The sequence below is a fragment of the Nerophis ophidion genome, linkage group LG20, assembly GCF_033978795.1.
Source record: "Nerophis ophidion isolate RoL-2023_Sa linkage group LG20, RoL_Noph_v1.0, whole genome shotgun sequence".
In the NCBI taxonomy this organism is placed as follows: Eukaryota; Metazoa; Chordata; class Actinopteri; order Syngnathiformes; family Syngnathidae; genus Nerophis; species Nerophis ophidion.
Window position 1 is genome coordinate 42,586,076 of NC_084630.1, and position 14,258 is coordinate 42,600,333.

Sequence of the window (14,258 nt, forward strand, 5' to 3'; positions counted from 1 at the left end):
TTTACATATTCTGTGTACGTGTGTGTCTTGCAGATGGACAGTGTCTCACACACACAGACAGACAGACAGACAGACAGACAGACAGACTGACCTGCACACCTCCATCTCAGAATCATCAGAGCACACGAGAGGCGCGCCACCATTCACGCCACACAGCTTGTGAGGTGTTGGCGCCGACATGTCCCCGCCCCCCGATACTTCCTCCTGATACTCCTTGGTGATCGGCTCCTCGCCGTCCTCCGCCAGCGAGGAGCTGTCCGCTGTGCTGTTTGACTCGCGACCTTTGACCTCTGTGTCGGCGCGGTGTCCGATGACGGAGCCACCGCTGCTGCAGCGTTTCTTCAGGCCGTCCTCCTCCAGGGGCCGCTCCTCCATGGGCCGCTCCTCCAGGGGCCGCTCCTCCATGGGCCGCTCCTCCATGGGCCGCTCCTCCTTCCACTCGTCGGAGCCCACCGACTGCAGCTCCATCACCTCCGTCACCTCATCGCAGCCTTTGCTACGGCGCCGCGCTCGCCGCCACTTCTCCTTGCTCCAGCTGCGGGCCCGCCGGGGCGGCTCTTCGTCCAAGGAGGTGGAGTCCGAGCAGGCGCCGGCCGAGCAGCGCAGGCGAGGTGCCATCTCCCGGTGACCGCGCGAGGGCCGCACCCGCTTCTCGCCCAGCTCGCTGCGGTCGGAGCTGAGGCTGCGCTCGCCGCGGTCCGCGGGCTGGCGGCTGGCGTTGCCGTCCACGCAGTCGGAGGCGACCAAGCTGCTTTTCTTGCGGCGGTGGCGGCGTTTCACCTGCTTCTTGGGGGCCGCACATGAGGGGCCACGCCCTGTGATGGGGACCGTCCTCTTGGTGGTGATCGCTTTGGGCAATTCAGCAACCACATTCTCCTCTACGGGGGTCAGCTGACCAACACTGAACACACGCACACACACACACACACACACACACACACACACACACACACATGGATGATGAGATGTAAACATGAACATGAATGAGATGACATCATAGCTTTTAGTCTATTTCATACTTTATGGGTGTACTAAAATCAATTCACATCCAAAGCGCGATTCTTATTCATCCCAATTCTAAATCCATTCACTGTACAAATAAACATACATACATACATACTGTTCATCCATACATAAATACACACATTCATACAAATGGATTGACATATACATACATACACATGTATACATACATACATATATATACACACATACATGTCAGGAGAATACAGCCTTATTAATCTTACATGAATAAAGGAAATGTTCCAAGACATAATATGTAACAGTCTGTTAATATTAGGAAAAATATCATAAAATGCTTAGAAAAAGTCTTAATATTATTAAAAAAAATTGTGGAAAATTATGAAAGTTTTAATCTGTGGGGGGAAAGTCAGAAAGTTCCAAAATTAAAGCTGCAATGTTTAAAAAAAATCCAAATAATCGACTTCTGAAGTGGTTGTAAATATTAAAACATCAAAAAATTTTAAAAGTATGACTTATTCTTAACACTTTTAGAAGCAAGCCCTTTTAGATCCACAATACCTTTAGTGTAATAAAATAAAATAAACAATTAAAATCAGTGAATAATTGAACTATTCAAGGCTCCAATTACTTCACATCAAATATTTTATATTTGAAGGTTTTTGAAAAAAGTTTGCATATTTTGTGTGTTTGTTCAAATGTTTTTCAACAAAAAGCATAAAACAAATAAATAAAAAAAATCATCTATAAAAATTCTGATAATGGACAGATTTCTGAAGTTGATGTAAAGATTCAAGCATTAAAAGTAAATTAAAAAAAAAAACACTTTTTAGAAGTGGGCCCTTTTTGATCCACAAGACCTTTTAGTGTATTTTTTTGTTAAGCATTTTTTTGTTAAAAAACTAAAAAAAAAGCATAACAATTAATGAATTCTTGACCGACTCAAGGCTTTGGTTACTTCACATCAAATATTTTATATTTTAATGTTTTTGAAAAAAGTTTGCATATTTTGGGTGTTTGTTCAAATGTTTTTCAACAAAAAGCATAAAACAAATAAAAAAATCCTCTATAAAAATTTTAATAATGGACGGATTTCTGAAGTTGATGTAAAGATTCAAGCATTAAAAGTAAATAGAAAAAAAACACTTTTTAGAAGTAGGCCCTTTTTGATCCACAAGACCTTTTAGTGTATTTTTTTTTTAAGCATTTTATTGTTAAAAAAAAAAAAAAACTAAAAAAAAGCATAACAATTAAAGAATTCTTGACCTACTCAAGGCTTTGGTTACTTCACATCATATATTTTATATTTTAATGTTTTTGAAAAAAGTTTGCATATTTTGGGTGTTTGTTAAAATGTTTTTCAACAAAAAGCATAAAACAAATAAAAAAATCATCTATAAAAATTTTAATAATGGACAGATTTCTGAAGTTGATGGAAAGATTCAAGCATTAAAAGTAAATAAACACTTTTTAGAAGTGGGCCCTTTTTGATCCAAAAGACCTTTTAGTGTTTTTTTTTTTAAGCCTTTTATTGTTAAAAAAAAAAAAACTAACAATAAGCATAAAAATAAATGAATTCTTGACCTACTCAAGGGTTTGGTTACTTCACATCAAATATTCTACTTTGAAGAGGAAATATTGCTTATTTGTACTTTTGCTAAAATTTTATTTTCGAGGTTTTTTTGACAAAAACTGCATGAAACTAAAACATTTTAAAATCTTTGTATGGAAGAATAATTCTAGAGTTGATCTCGAGATTTTAGTGTTGAATGTTAAACATAACAACAATAAAATAACATTAATTACTTTTGCATATTTTATTTCTGAGACCTTTTCAGGTCCACAGGATCTTTACCATTTACTCACGTGGAAGGGAGAAGTAAGTTTAAAAAAAAAAAAATGTAGTGTATTGGTTTTAGGATGTCAAAATTATAAAATGGCCCCCGCATCAATCCATCCATCCATTTTCTACCACTTATTCCCTTTTGGGGTCACAGGTGGCGTTGGTGCCTATCTCAGCCACTATCGGGCAGAAGGCAATAGACCCCGCATCCTTTGATTTATTTTACTATGCGGCTCTTGGTGGAAAAAGTTTGGACACCCCTAAAATACTATTTATCATATTTGTCAATGGCTTCAGGTGTCTGCCAGCCTCTGGACTTGTATGGTCCAGGACCAGGGCAAGGTCATGGCAAGGTGCGTATGTCCCTGGGTTTTTGGTTATAAAGAGGAACTAATTGTTTAGTCTTGAAAATGATGACCTCGTGAAAATAAAACTGCAGAAAAAAAGCTGGAATATTTCTAGAAAAAAGTCCTAATGTTATGAAACAATGTCATTTTACGAGGAAAAAAGTAGTAAGAAAAACTGTGTAAAGTTGTGTGAGAATACTTTCAGAGAACTAAGTCAGCAAGTTAGTGTGAGAATACAGTCAGAGGACTAAGTCAGCAAGTTAGTGTGAGAATACAATCAGAGGACTAAGTCAGCAAGTTAGTGTGAGAATACAGTCAGAGGACTAAGTCATCAAGTTAATGTGAGAATACAGTCAGAGAACTAAGTCAGCAAGTTAGTGTGAGAATACAGTCAGAGGACTAAGTCATCAAGTTAATGTGAGAATACAGTCACAGTCAGAGGACTAAGTCAGCAAGTTAGTGTGAGAATAGTCAGAGTCAGATGACTAAGTCATCAAGTTAATGTGAGAATACAGTCACACACAGAAGACTAAGTCATCAAGTTAATGTGAGAATACAGTCACAGTCAGAGGACTAAGTCAGCAAGTTAGTGTGAGAATAGTCAGAGTCAGATGACTAAGTCATCAAGTTAATGTGAGAATACAGTCACACACAGAAGACTAAGTCAGCAAGTTAGTGTGAGAATACAGACAGAGTCAGAGGACTAAGTCAGCAAGTTAGTGTGAGAATACAGTCGGAGGACTAAGTCATCAAGTTAGTGTGAGAATACAGTCAGAGGACTAAGTCATCAAGTTAGTGTGAGAATACAGTCAGAGGACTAAGTCATCAAGTTAATGTGAGAATACAGTCACAGACAGAAGACTAAGTCAGCAAGTTAGTGTGAGAATACAGTGAGAGGACTAAGTCATCAAGTTAATGTGAGAATACAGTCATAGTCAGATGGCTAAGTCATCAAGTTAATGTGAGAATACAGTCACACACAGAAGACTAAGTCAGCAAGTTAGTGTGAGAATACAGACAGAGTCAGAGGACTAAGTCAGCAAGTTAGTGTGAGAATACAGTCGGAGGACTAAGTCATCAAGTTAGTGTGAGAATACAGTCAGAGGACTAAGTCATCAAGTTAGTGTGAGAATACAGTCAGAGGACTAAGTCATCAAGTTAATGTGAGAATACAGTCAGAGGACTAAGTCATCAAGTTAATGTGAGAATACAGTCACAGACAGAAGACTAAGTCAGCAAGTTAGTGTGAGAATACAGTCAGAGGACTAAGTCATCAAGTTAATGTGAGAATACAGTCATAGTCAGAGGACTAAGTCAGCAAGTTAGTGTGAGAATACAGTCAGAGTCAGAGGACTAAGTCAGCAAGTTAGTGTGAGAATACAGTCAGAGAACTAAGTCAGCAAGTTAATGTGAGAATACAGTCAGAGTCAGAGGATTAAGTCAGCAAGTTAATGTGAGAATACAGTCAGGGGACTAAGTCAGCAAGTTAGTGTGAGAATACAGTCAGAGTCAGGGGACTAAGTCAGCAAGTTAGTGTGAGAATACAGTCAGAGGACTAAGTCCTCAAGTTAGTGTATTAGTGTAAGAATACAGTCACAGTAAGGGGACTAAGTCCTCAAGTTAGTGTGTGAATAGTCACAGTCTGAGGACTAAGTCTTTAAGTTGGTGTGTTAGTGTGAGAATAGTCACAGTCAGAGGACTAAGTCATCAAGTTAGTTTGAGAATAGTCACAGTCAGAGGACTAAGTCATCAAGTTAGTGTGAGAATAGTCACAGTCAGAGGACTAAGTCATCGAGTTAATGTGAGAATAGTCACAGTCAGAGGACTAAGTCATCATGTTAGTTTGAGAATAGTCACAGTCAGAGGACTAAGTCATCGAGTTAATGTGAGAATGGTCACGGTCAGAGGACTAAGTCATCAAGTTAGTGTGAGAATAGTCACAGTCAGAGGACTAAGTCATCAAGTTAGTGTGAGAATAGTCACAGTCAGAGGACTAAGTCATCAAGTTAGTGTGAGAATAGTCACAGTCAGAAGACTAAGTCAATAGTGTGAGAATAGTCACAGTCGGAGGACAAAGTCATCAAGTTAGTGTGATAATAGTCACAGTCAGAGGACTAAGTCATCAAGTTAGTGTGAGAATAGTCACAGTCAGAGGACTAAGTCATCGAGTTAATGTGAGAATAGTCAGTCAGAGGACTAAGTCATCAAGTTAGTGTGAGAATAGTCACAGTCAGAGGACTAAGTCATCAAGTTAGTGTGAGAATAGTCACAGTCAGAGGTCTAAGTCATCGAGTTAATGTGAGAATAGTCACAGCCAGAGGACTAAGTCATCAAGTTAGTGTTTTAGTGTGAGATTACAGTCACAGTCAGAGGACTAAGTCCTCAAGTTAGTGTATTAGTGTAAGAATACAGTCACAGTAAGGGGACTAAGTCCTCAAGTTAGTGTGTGAATAGTCACAGTCTGAGGACCAAGTCTTTAAGTTAGTGTGAGAATAGTCACAGTCAGAGGACTAAGTAATCAAGTTAGTGTTTTAGTGTGAGATTACAGTCACAGTCAGAGGACTAAGTCATCGAGTTAGTATGAGAATGGTCACAGCCAGAGGACTAAGTCATCAAGTTAGTGTGAGAATAGTCACAGTCAGAGGACTAAGTCATCAAGTTAGTGTGAGAATAGTCACAGTCAGAGGACTAAGTCATCATTTTAGTGTGAGAATAGTCACAGTCAGAGGACTAAGTCATCACGTTAGTGTGAGAATAGTCACAGTCAGAGGACTAAGTCATCGAGTTAATGTGAGAATAGTCACAGTCAGAGGACTAAGTCATCGAGTTAATGTGAGAATAGTCACAGCCAGAGGACTAAGTCATTGAGTTAGTGTGAGAATAGTCACAGTCAAAGGACTAAGTCATCAAGTTAGTGTGTTAGTGTGAGAAGTCACAGTCAGAGGACTAAGTCATCAAGTTAGTGTGAGAATAGTCACAGTCAGAGGACTAAGTCATCACGTTAGTGTGAGAATAGTCACAGTCAGAGGACTAAGTCATCACGTTAGTGTGAGAATAGTCACAGTCAGAGGACTAAGTCATCAAGTTAGTATGAGAATAGTCACAGTCAGAGGACTAAGTCATTGAGTTAATGTGAGAATAGTCACAGTCAGGGGACTAAGTCATCGAGTTAATGTGAGAATAGTCACAGTCAGAGGACTAAGTCATCGAGTTAATGTGAGAATAGTCACAGTCAGAGGACTAAGTCATTGAGTTAGTGTGAGAATAGTCACAGTCAAGGGACTAAGTCATCAAGTGAGTGTGTTAGTGTGAGAATAGTCACAGTCAGAGGACTAAGTCATCAAGTTAGTGTGAGAATAGTCACAGTCAGAGGACTAAGTCATCATTTTAGTGTGAGAATAGTCACAGTCAGAGGACTAAGTCATCACGTTAGTGTGAGAATAGTCACAGTCAGAGGACTAAGTCATCACGTTAGTGTGAGAATAGTCACAGTCAGAGGACTAAGTCATCAAGTTAGTATGAGAATAGTCACAGTCAGAGGACTAAGTCATCGAGTTAATGTGAGAATAGTCACAGTCAGAGGACTAAGTCATCGAGTTAATGTGAGAATAGTCACAGTCGAAGGACTAAGTCATCAAGTTAGTGTGTTAGTGTGAGAATAGTCACAGTCAGAGGATTAAGTCATCAAGTTAGTGTGAGAATAGTCACAGTCAGAGGAATAAGTCATCATTTTAGTGTGAGAATAGTCACCGTCAGAGGACTAAGTCATCATTTTAGTGTGAGAATAGTCAGAGGACTAAGTCATCGAGTTAGTATGAGAATGGTCACAGTCAGAGGACTAAGTCATCAAGTTAGTGTGAGAATAGTCACAGTCAGAGGAATAAGTCATCATTTTAGTGTGAGAATAGTCACAGTCAGAGGACTAAGTCATCATTTTAGTGTGAGAATAGTCAGAGGACTAAGTCATCGAGTTAGTATGAGAATGGTCACAGTCAGAGGACTAAGTCATCAAGTTAGTGTGAGAATAGTCACAGTCAGCAAGATAGTGTGAGAATAGTCACAGTCAGAGGATTAAGTCATCACGTTATGGGGAAAAAGTTCTGACACAATTCTGGCATCCTGTAACAAAATAGTCCTTTTAAGTACTATTCTTCCCATGTTTACCAAACTGTTACATTTAAGGGTAAATGGGCTTCAATCCTGCAACCCAGTTTTGCAGATGTTCTATTCAATCACACAATGCCTTCTTTGCAGAGAAAATGGCAGAAAAAGACCAACTGTACACTCGGCCCCCTGGGACTCTTGTAGACCGCTTTGGACCCCTTTGTAAAAGATTGTGTGAACATGACACTGTCATCCTGTCACATGAATTATGTGTCAAAGCAGATTAATCACACAACTAGTTTGTAGCGGCATTGAAAAAGCCCCCAAAACGGTTAAAATGTGGACATTTTGACTTGGGACGTCTTGCAGTTTTCCTCCAGCAGGATATGGTCCCCTAATATAATCTGCTCACGTCTCACTTTGTCTGCCAGCCAGTGACAGAAGAAATAAATCAAGCGTGAAAACATGACAAAGAGAGAGTAGGAGAAGACGGACAAATAAGGAGCGCACGCACACACACACACACACACACACACACACACACACACACACACACACACACACACACACACACACACATTTATGTCTTTTTTACTTTCTGGAGACCTGAGAAAAATGCCTACCTCTTTAGGACCAAGCTAAAGATTTATATTTCCAACATTAATAATATATACATACCATGCAAATATAAAAGGGTAAGCTTTTATTTATTTTTATTTTTTTTTTAGGAATTTTTGGTTTGTAATAGGTTTTTAATCTTCATTATTTACTTCAAGTTACTACAGTATTATTCTATATACATCCATCCATTTTTCTACCACTTGTCCATTATGGGGTCAGGGGGGGTGCTGGAGCCTATCCCAACTGCATTCATGCGGAAGGCGGTGTACACCCTGGACAAGTCGCCACCTCATCACAGGGCCAACACAGATAAACGGACAACATTCACACTCACATTCACACACTATGGACCATTTAGTGTTGCCCTTTTGTTAGGCCCCTCCCACCTTTTGGGAGGTGGGAGGGGCCTATCCCCAGGTGAATGTCTTTGGAGGTGGGAGGTGCCTATCCCTAGGTGCATGTTTTTTTTGATGTGGGAGGGGCCTATACCCAGGTGCATGTCTTTGGCGGTGGGAGGGGCTTATCCCCAGATGCATGTTTTTTGGAGGTGGGAGGGGCCTATCCCCAGGTGCATGTCTGGTGGTGGGAGGGGCCTATCCCCAGGTGCATGTCTGGTGGTGGGAGGGGCCTATCCCCAGGTGCATGTCTGGTGGTGGGAGGGGCCTATTCCCATGTGCATATCTTTAGAGGTGGGAGGGGCCTATCCCCAGGTGCATGTCTGGTGGTGGGAGGGGCATATCCCCCAGTGCATATCTTTGGAAGTGGGAGGGGCCTATCCCCAGGTGCATGTCTTTGGAGGTGGGAGGGGCCTATCCCCAGGTGCATGCCTTTGGTGTTGGGAGGGGCCTATTCCCAGGTGCATGTCTTTGGAGGTGGGAGGGGCCTATCCCCAGGTGCATGTCTTTTGTGGTGGGAGGGGCCTATCCCCAGGTGCATGTCTTTGGAGGTGGGAGGGGCCTATCCCCAGGTGCATGCCTTTGGTGTTGGGAGGGGCCTATTCCCAGGTGCATGTCTTTGGAGGTGGGAGGGGCCTATCCCCAGGTGCATGTCTTTGGTGGTGGGAGGGGCCTATCCCCAGGTGCATGGCTTTGGAGGTGAGAGGGGCCTATTCCCAGGTGCATGTCTTTGGAGGTGGTAGGGGCCTATCCCAGGTGCATGTCTTTGGTGGTGGGAGGGGCCTATCCCCAGGTGCATGTCTTTGGAGGTGGGAGAGGCCTATCCCCAGGTGCATGTCTTTGGTGGTGGGGGAGACCTATCCCCAGGTGCATGTCTTTGGAGGTGGGAGGGGCCTATCCCCAGGTGCATGTCTTTGGCGGTGGGAGGGGCTTATCCCCAGGTGCATGTCTTTGGAGGTGGGAGGAGCCTATCCCCAGGTGCATGTTTTTTTGGAGGTGGGAGGGGCCTATCCCCAGGTGCATGTCTTTGGAGGTGGGAGGGGCCTATCCCCAGGTGCATGTCTGTGGAGGTGGGAGGAGCCTATCCCCAGGTGCATGTCTTTGGAGGTGGGAGGGGCCTATCCCCAGGTGCATGTCTTTGGAGGTGGGAGGGGCCTATCCCCAGGTGCATGTCTTTGGAGGTGGGAGGGGCCTATCCCCAGGTGCATGTCTTTGGAGGTGGGAGGGGCCTATCCCCAGGTGCATGTCTTTGGAGGTGGGAGGGGCCTATCCCCAGGTACATGTTTTTTTGGAGGTTGGAGGAAGCCGGAGTACCAGCTCTATATACATATTTGTTTTTTTTTCTTATCGCCAAAGGGGGCACATTTCAATTTCTTACACACACTTGTTATGACATACGTTGGCCAGAGGGGGGGGGGGCACTTCAAATTGTTACACACACACTTGTTATTTCATATGTTGACCAGAGGGGGAGCACTTTTAAAAGTCAATTTGAAAAATTGACTCGTAGATTTGCAAATGAGACATTGTCTATTACAGGGGCGCTCATACTTTTTCTGCAGGCGAGCTACTTTTCAATCGACCAAGTCGAGGAGATCTACCTCATTCCTATTTATAATTTAGATTTATTTATTTATGAAAGAGACATTTTTGTTAACAAGTTAATGGTGTTTAATGATAATACAAGCATGTTTAACACATATAGATGTCTTTCTTTCATGAAGACAAGAATATAAGTTGGTGTATTACCTGATTCTGATGACTTGCATTGATTGGAATTAGACAGTGGTGCTGATAACGTCCGCATTTTCAAATGGAGGGAAAAAAAAGTCCTCCTTTCTGTCCAATACCACATGAAAGTGATTGGATTTGGCATCTCATTTGTCCAACTTGCATACTGGTTTTTAAACACTTTGTTATGAGAGTAGCATATGTGTGTGGCCCTTTAATGTCTGGCAGCAGGTGAGTGACGTCAGTGAGTGTGCGGGTGGGCAAGCAAGTGAGAAAGCGGTCGCTGAGGGCGGGGCATCAAACTCCGTAGCTTGCTAGCTTTCTGAGACTCTTATTTTGTTAGCACAGGCAGGATGAAACAGGTCTTTTATGGTGAAGACAGGAACTGTGCAGTCGCTCTTTAGAGTTTTGACAGTAGGTACGGAGTCTCTAGAAATAAAATGTGTTTCTCTGCGTCCGCCCTGTTAGTGATTTTTTTCTTAAATATGAGCTGGCAGCAGCCAGCGTCATCTCACAAGATCCTCGGGTGCCGAGAATGTCAAACAACTGACGAAAGTGAAGTCTTGGAATGATTGATGATTGCTCATTTTTATGTCTATTTTTTAATGCCTGGCTTGAGATCGACTGACACACCCTCCGAGATCGACCAGTCGATCGCGATCGACGTAATGGGCACCCGTGGTCTATTAGAAGGAAATTCTGTTGGGACCATGATTTATGTCATCACCTCCTCATATGAAAGCTACTTTTCCTTGTTTCTGTCTCAAGAAGGGTAGAAATACAAGAACACACACACAGACACACACACTAAAGGACACAACTTGTGGTTTTCCATCGCAGGGGAAGAGAACTCAGGTGAGCTGAGAAGGAAGTATTGCACATTTCTACCAGCTTTGTATTCCCTGCTATAAGACTGACAGGCGACACTTAAAGAGACAGTACCTGCAAATGTCCTGAGAGGACGGGGTGATGGACGTCTTGCAGCGGTTCGTTTGTCCCGCTGTTGAAATGCTTGCCTTAAAAAAACAAACAAAGAAATCATTCATGACTTATTCCTGAATGCATTTCTTGCCAATCCATTTGAGCCCAGCGGTGGTTGACTAGAAGACGAAGACACGTAGAAGAAGACAGGAGGACTGTACTATGATGGAACTTATCCAGGATCTCTTCTGTCTTGTCTGCCTTAACCAAACATTGAAGATGCGGAAACGTGCAGCAGACCAGGGGTGTCCAAACAATAACCCGTAGTTCATCTTTGAACAGCCCGCAACAATTGTTAGCATTTTATTATCAGCATGCTAACTGTTTTTCTGTCCTTTTGCAGTTAATTGACTTCTGATAGCCATTGTTACTATGAGAGCTGCTTTTTTTAAAGGGGAACATTATCACAATTTCAAAAAGGTTAAAAACAATAAAAATCAGTTTCCAGTGGCTTGTTGTATTTTTTTAAAGTTTTTTTCAAAATTTTACCGGTCTCGGAATATCCCTAAATAAAGCTTTAAAGTGCCTTATTTTCGGCTCTCTGCGAAGACACTGGCCATTTCCCTGTGACGTCACACAGTGCTGCCAATGTAAACAAACAATGGGAATACCACAGCAAGATATAGCGACATTAGCTCGGATTCAAACTCGGATTTCAGCGATTTAAGCGATTCAACAGATTACGCATGTATTGAAACAGATGGTTGGAGTATGAAAATATTGAAGAAGAAACTGAAGCTATTGAGCGAATAGCTATTGACGCTATTCATAGCCATAGCATGGCCGAATAGCTGCGTTAGCATCGCCGGTAAAATGTGCGGACCAAACGATCAGGACTTTCGCATCTTTTGACACTGGAGCAACTTAAATCCGTCGATTGGTAAGTGTTTTTTTCGCATTAAATGTAGGTGGAAGGAAACGTGATATAGTTGCAAATGCATCTACAGGTTATCCATACATCTCTGTGCCATGTCTGCTTTAGCACCGCCGGTAAATAGCATGTTAGCATCGATTAGCGTAGCATGTTAGCATCGATTAGCTGGCAGTCAACATCAACAAAACTCACCTTTGTGATTTCGTTGACTATCGTTGCAAATGCATCTGCAGGTTATCCATACATCTCTGTGCCATGTCTGCCTTAGCATCGCCGGTCAAATGTGGAGACACTCTGGCACATTCAATGGGGGTCTGGCGGCAGACACTTTGGCATCTTGGGGCCAGTGGTGCAACTTGAATCCCTCCCTGTTAGTGTTGTTACACCCTCCGACAACACACCGACGAGGCATGATGTCTCCAAGGTTCCAAAAAATAGTCAAAAAACCGGAAAATAACAGAGCTGAGACCCGGTGTTTGTAATGTGTTGAAAATGAAAATGGTGGGTGTGTTACCTCGGCGACGTCACATTCTGACGTCATCGCCTCCAGCACGATAAACAGAAAGGCGTTTAATTCGCCAAAATTCACCCATTTAGAGTTCGGAAATCGGTTAAAAAAATAGATGGTCTTTTTTCTGCACCATCAAGGTATATATTGACGCTTACATAGGTCTGCTGATAATGTTCCCCTTTAACTCTAATTTTGTAGATTTACATTAAACACCTCAGTCATACTTGATGCAGACTAACATTAGCATGCTACCGTGGCATTTTTCATTTACACACATCAAAGTAACATATTTCACTAGAAGCATTTAAGTCCCATCTTAAAACTAATTTCTTTACTGTAGCCTTTAAATAGACCCCCCTTTTACAAACCCCGTTTCCATATGAGTTGGGAAATTGTGTTAGATGTAAATATAAACAGAATACAATGATTTGCAAATCCTTTTCAACCCATATTCAGTTGAATATGCTACAAAGACAACATATTTGATGTTCAAACTCATAAACTTTATTTATTTTTTTGCAATAAATATTAACTTAGAATTTCATGGCTGCAACACGTGCCAAAGTAGTTGGGAAAGGGCATGTTCACCACTGTGTTACATCACCTTTTCTTTTAACAACACTCAATAAACGTTTGGGAATTAAGGAAACTAATTGTTGAAGCTTTGAAAGTGGAATTCTTTCCCATTCTTGTTTTATGTAGAGCTTCAGTCGTTCAACAGTCCGGCGTCTCCGCTGTCGTATTTTACGCTTCATAATGCGCCACACATTTTCCATGGGAGACATGTCTGGACTGCAGGGGGGCCAGGAAAGTACCCACACTCTTTACTATGAAACCACTCTGTTGTAACACGTGGCTTGGCATTGTCTTGCTGAAATAAGCAGGGGCGTCCATGATAACATTGCTTGGATGACAACATATGTTGTTCCAAAACCTGTATGGACCTTTCAGCATTAATGGTGCCTTCACATATGTGTAAGTTACCCATGCCTTGGCCACTAATACACCCCCATACCATCACACATGCTAGCTTTTGAACTTCTGCCTATAACAATCCGGATAGTTATTTTCCTCTTTATTCCGGAGGACTCCACGTTCACAGTTTCCAAATATAATTTGAAATGTGGACTCGTCAGACCAAAGAACACTTTTCCACTTTGCTTCAGTCCCTCTTCAGTCCCAGCCAAGCCAGCAGCGTTCCTTGGTGTTGTTGATAAATGGCTTTCGCTTTGCATAGTAGAGTTTTAACCTGCACTTACAGATGTAGCGACCAACTGGAGTTACTGACAGTGGTTTATTAACAGTTCCTGAGCCCATGTGGTGATATCCTTTACACACTGATGACTGTTTTTGATGCAGTACCGCCTAAAGGATCAACGGTCCGTAATATCATCGCTTACGTGCCGTGATTTCTCCAGATTCTCCGAACCTTTTGATGATTTTACGGGCCGTAGATGGTAAAATCCCTAAATTCCTTGCAATAGCTCGTTGAGAAATGTTGTTCTAAAACTGTTTGACAATTTTCTTACAAAATTGGTGACCCTCGCCCCATCCTTGTTTGTGAATTACTTAGCATTTCATGGAAGCTGGTTTTATACCCAATCATGGCACCCACCTGTTCCCAATTAGCCTGCACACCTATGGGATGTTCCATATAAGTGTTTGATGAGCATTCCTCAACTTTATCAGTATTTATTGCCACCTTTCCCAACTTCTTTGTCACTTGTTGCTGGCATCAAATTCTAAAGTTAATGATTATTTGAAAAAAAAAAGTTTTTCAGTTTGAACATCAAATATGTTGTCTTTGTAGCATATTCAACTGAATATGAAAAGGATTTGCAAATCATTGTATTCTGTTTATATTTACATC

The 14,258-nt window shown here is 41.9% G+C and overlaps 1 protein-coding gene across 3 annotated transcripts in view; it reads right to left on the minus strand.

Annotated features, from left to right (window-relative positions):
• LOC133539146 (E3 ubiquitin-protein ligase MARCHF4-like) overlaps positions 1–14,258 on the minus strand; it is a 58,342-nt gene that overhangs the window by 19,967 nt on the left and 24,117 nt on the right. For all 3 annotated transcript variants that reach the window (XM_061881256.1, XM_061881254.1, XM_061881253.1), the window contains exons 3-4: positions 10,965–11,038; positions 92–901 (exon numbers count right to left, since the gene is read on the minus strand). In XM_061881256.1, the coding sequence (XP_061737240.1) occupies positions 92–901; positions 10,965–11,038 (884 nt within the window). The remainder of the gene's footprint in view (positions 1–91; positions 902–10,964; positions 11,039–14,258) is intronic.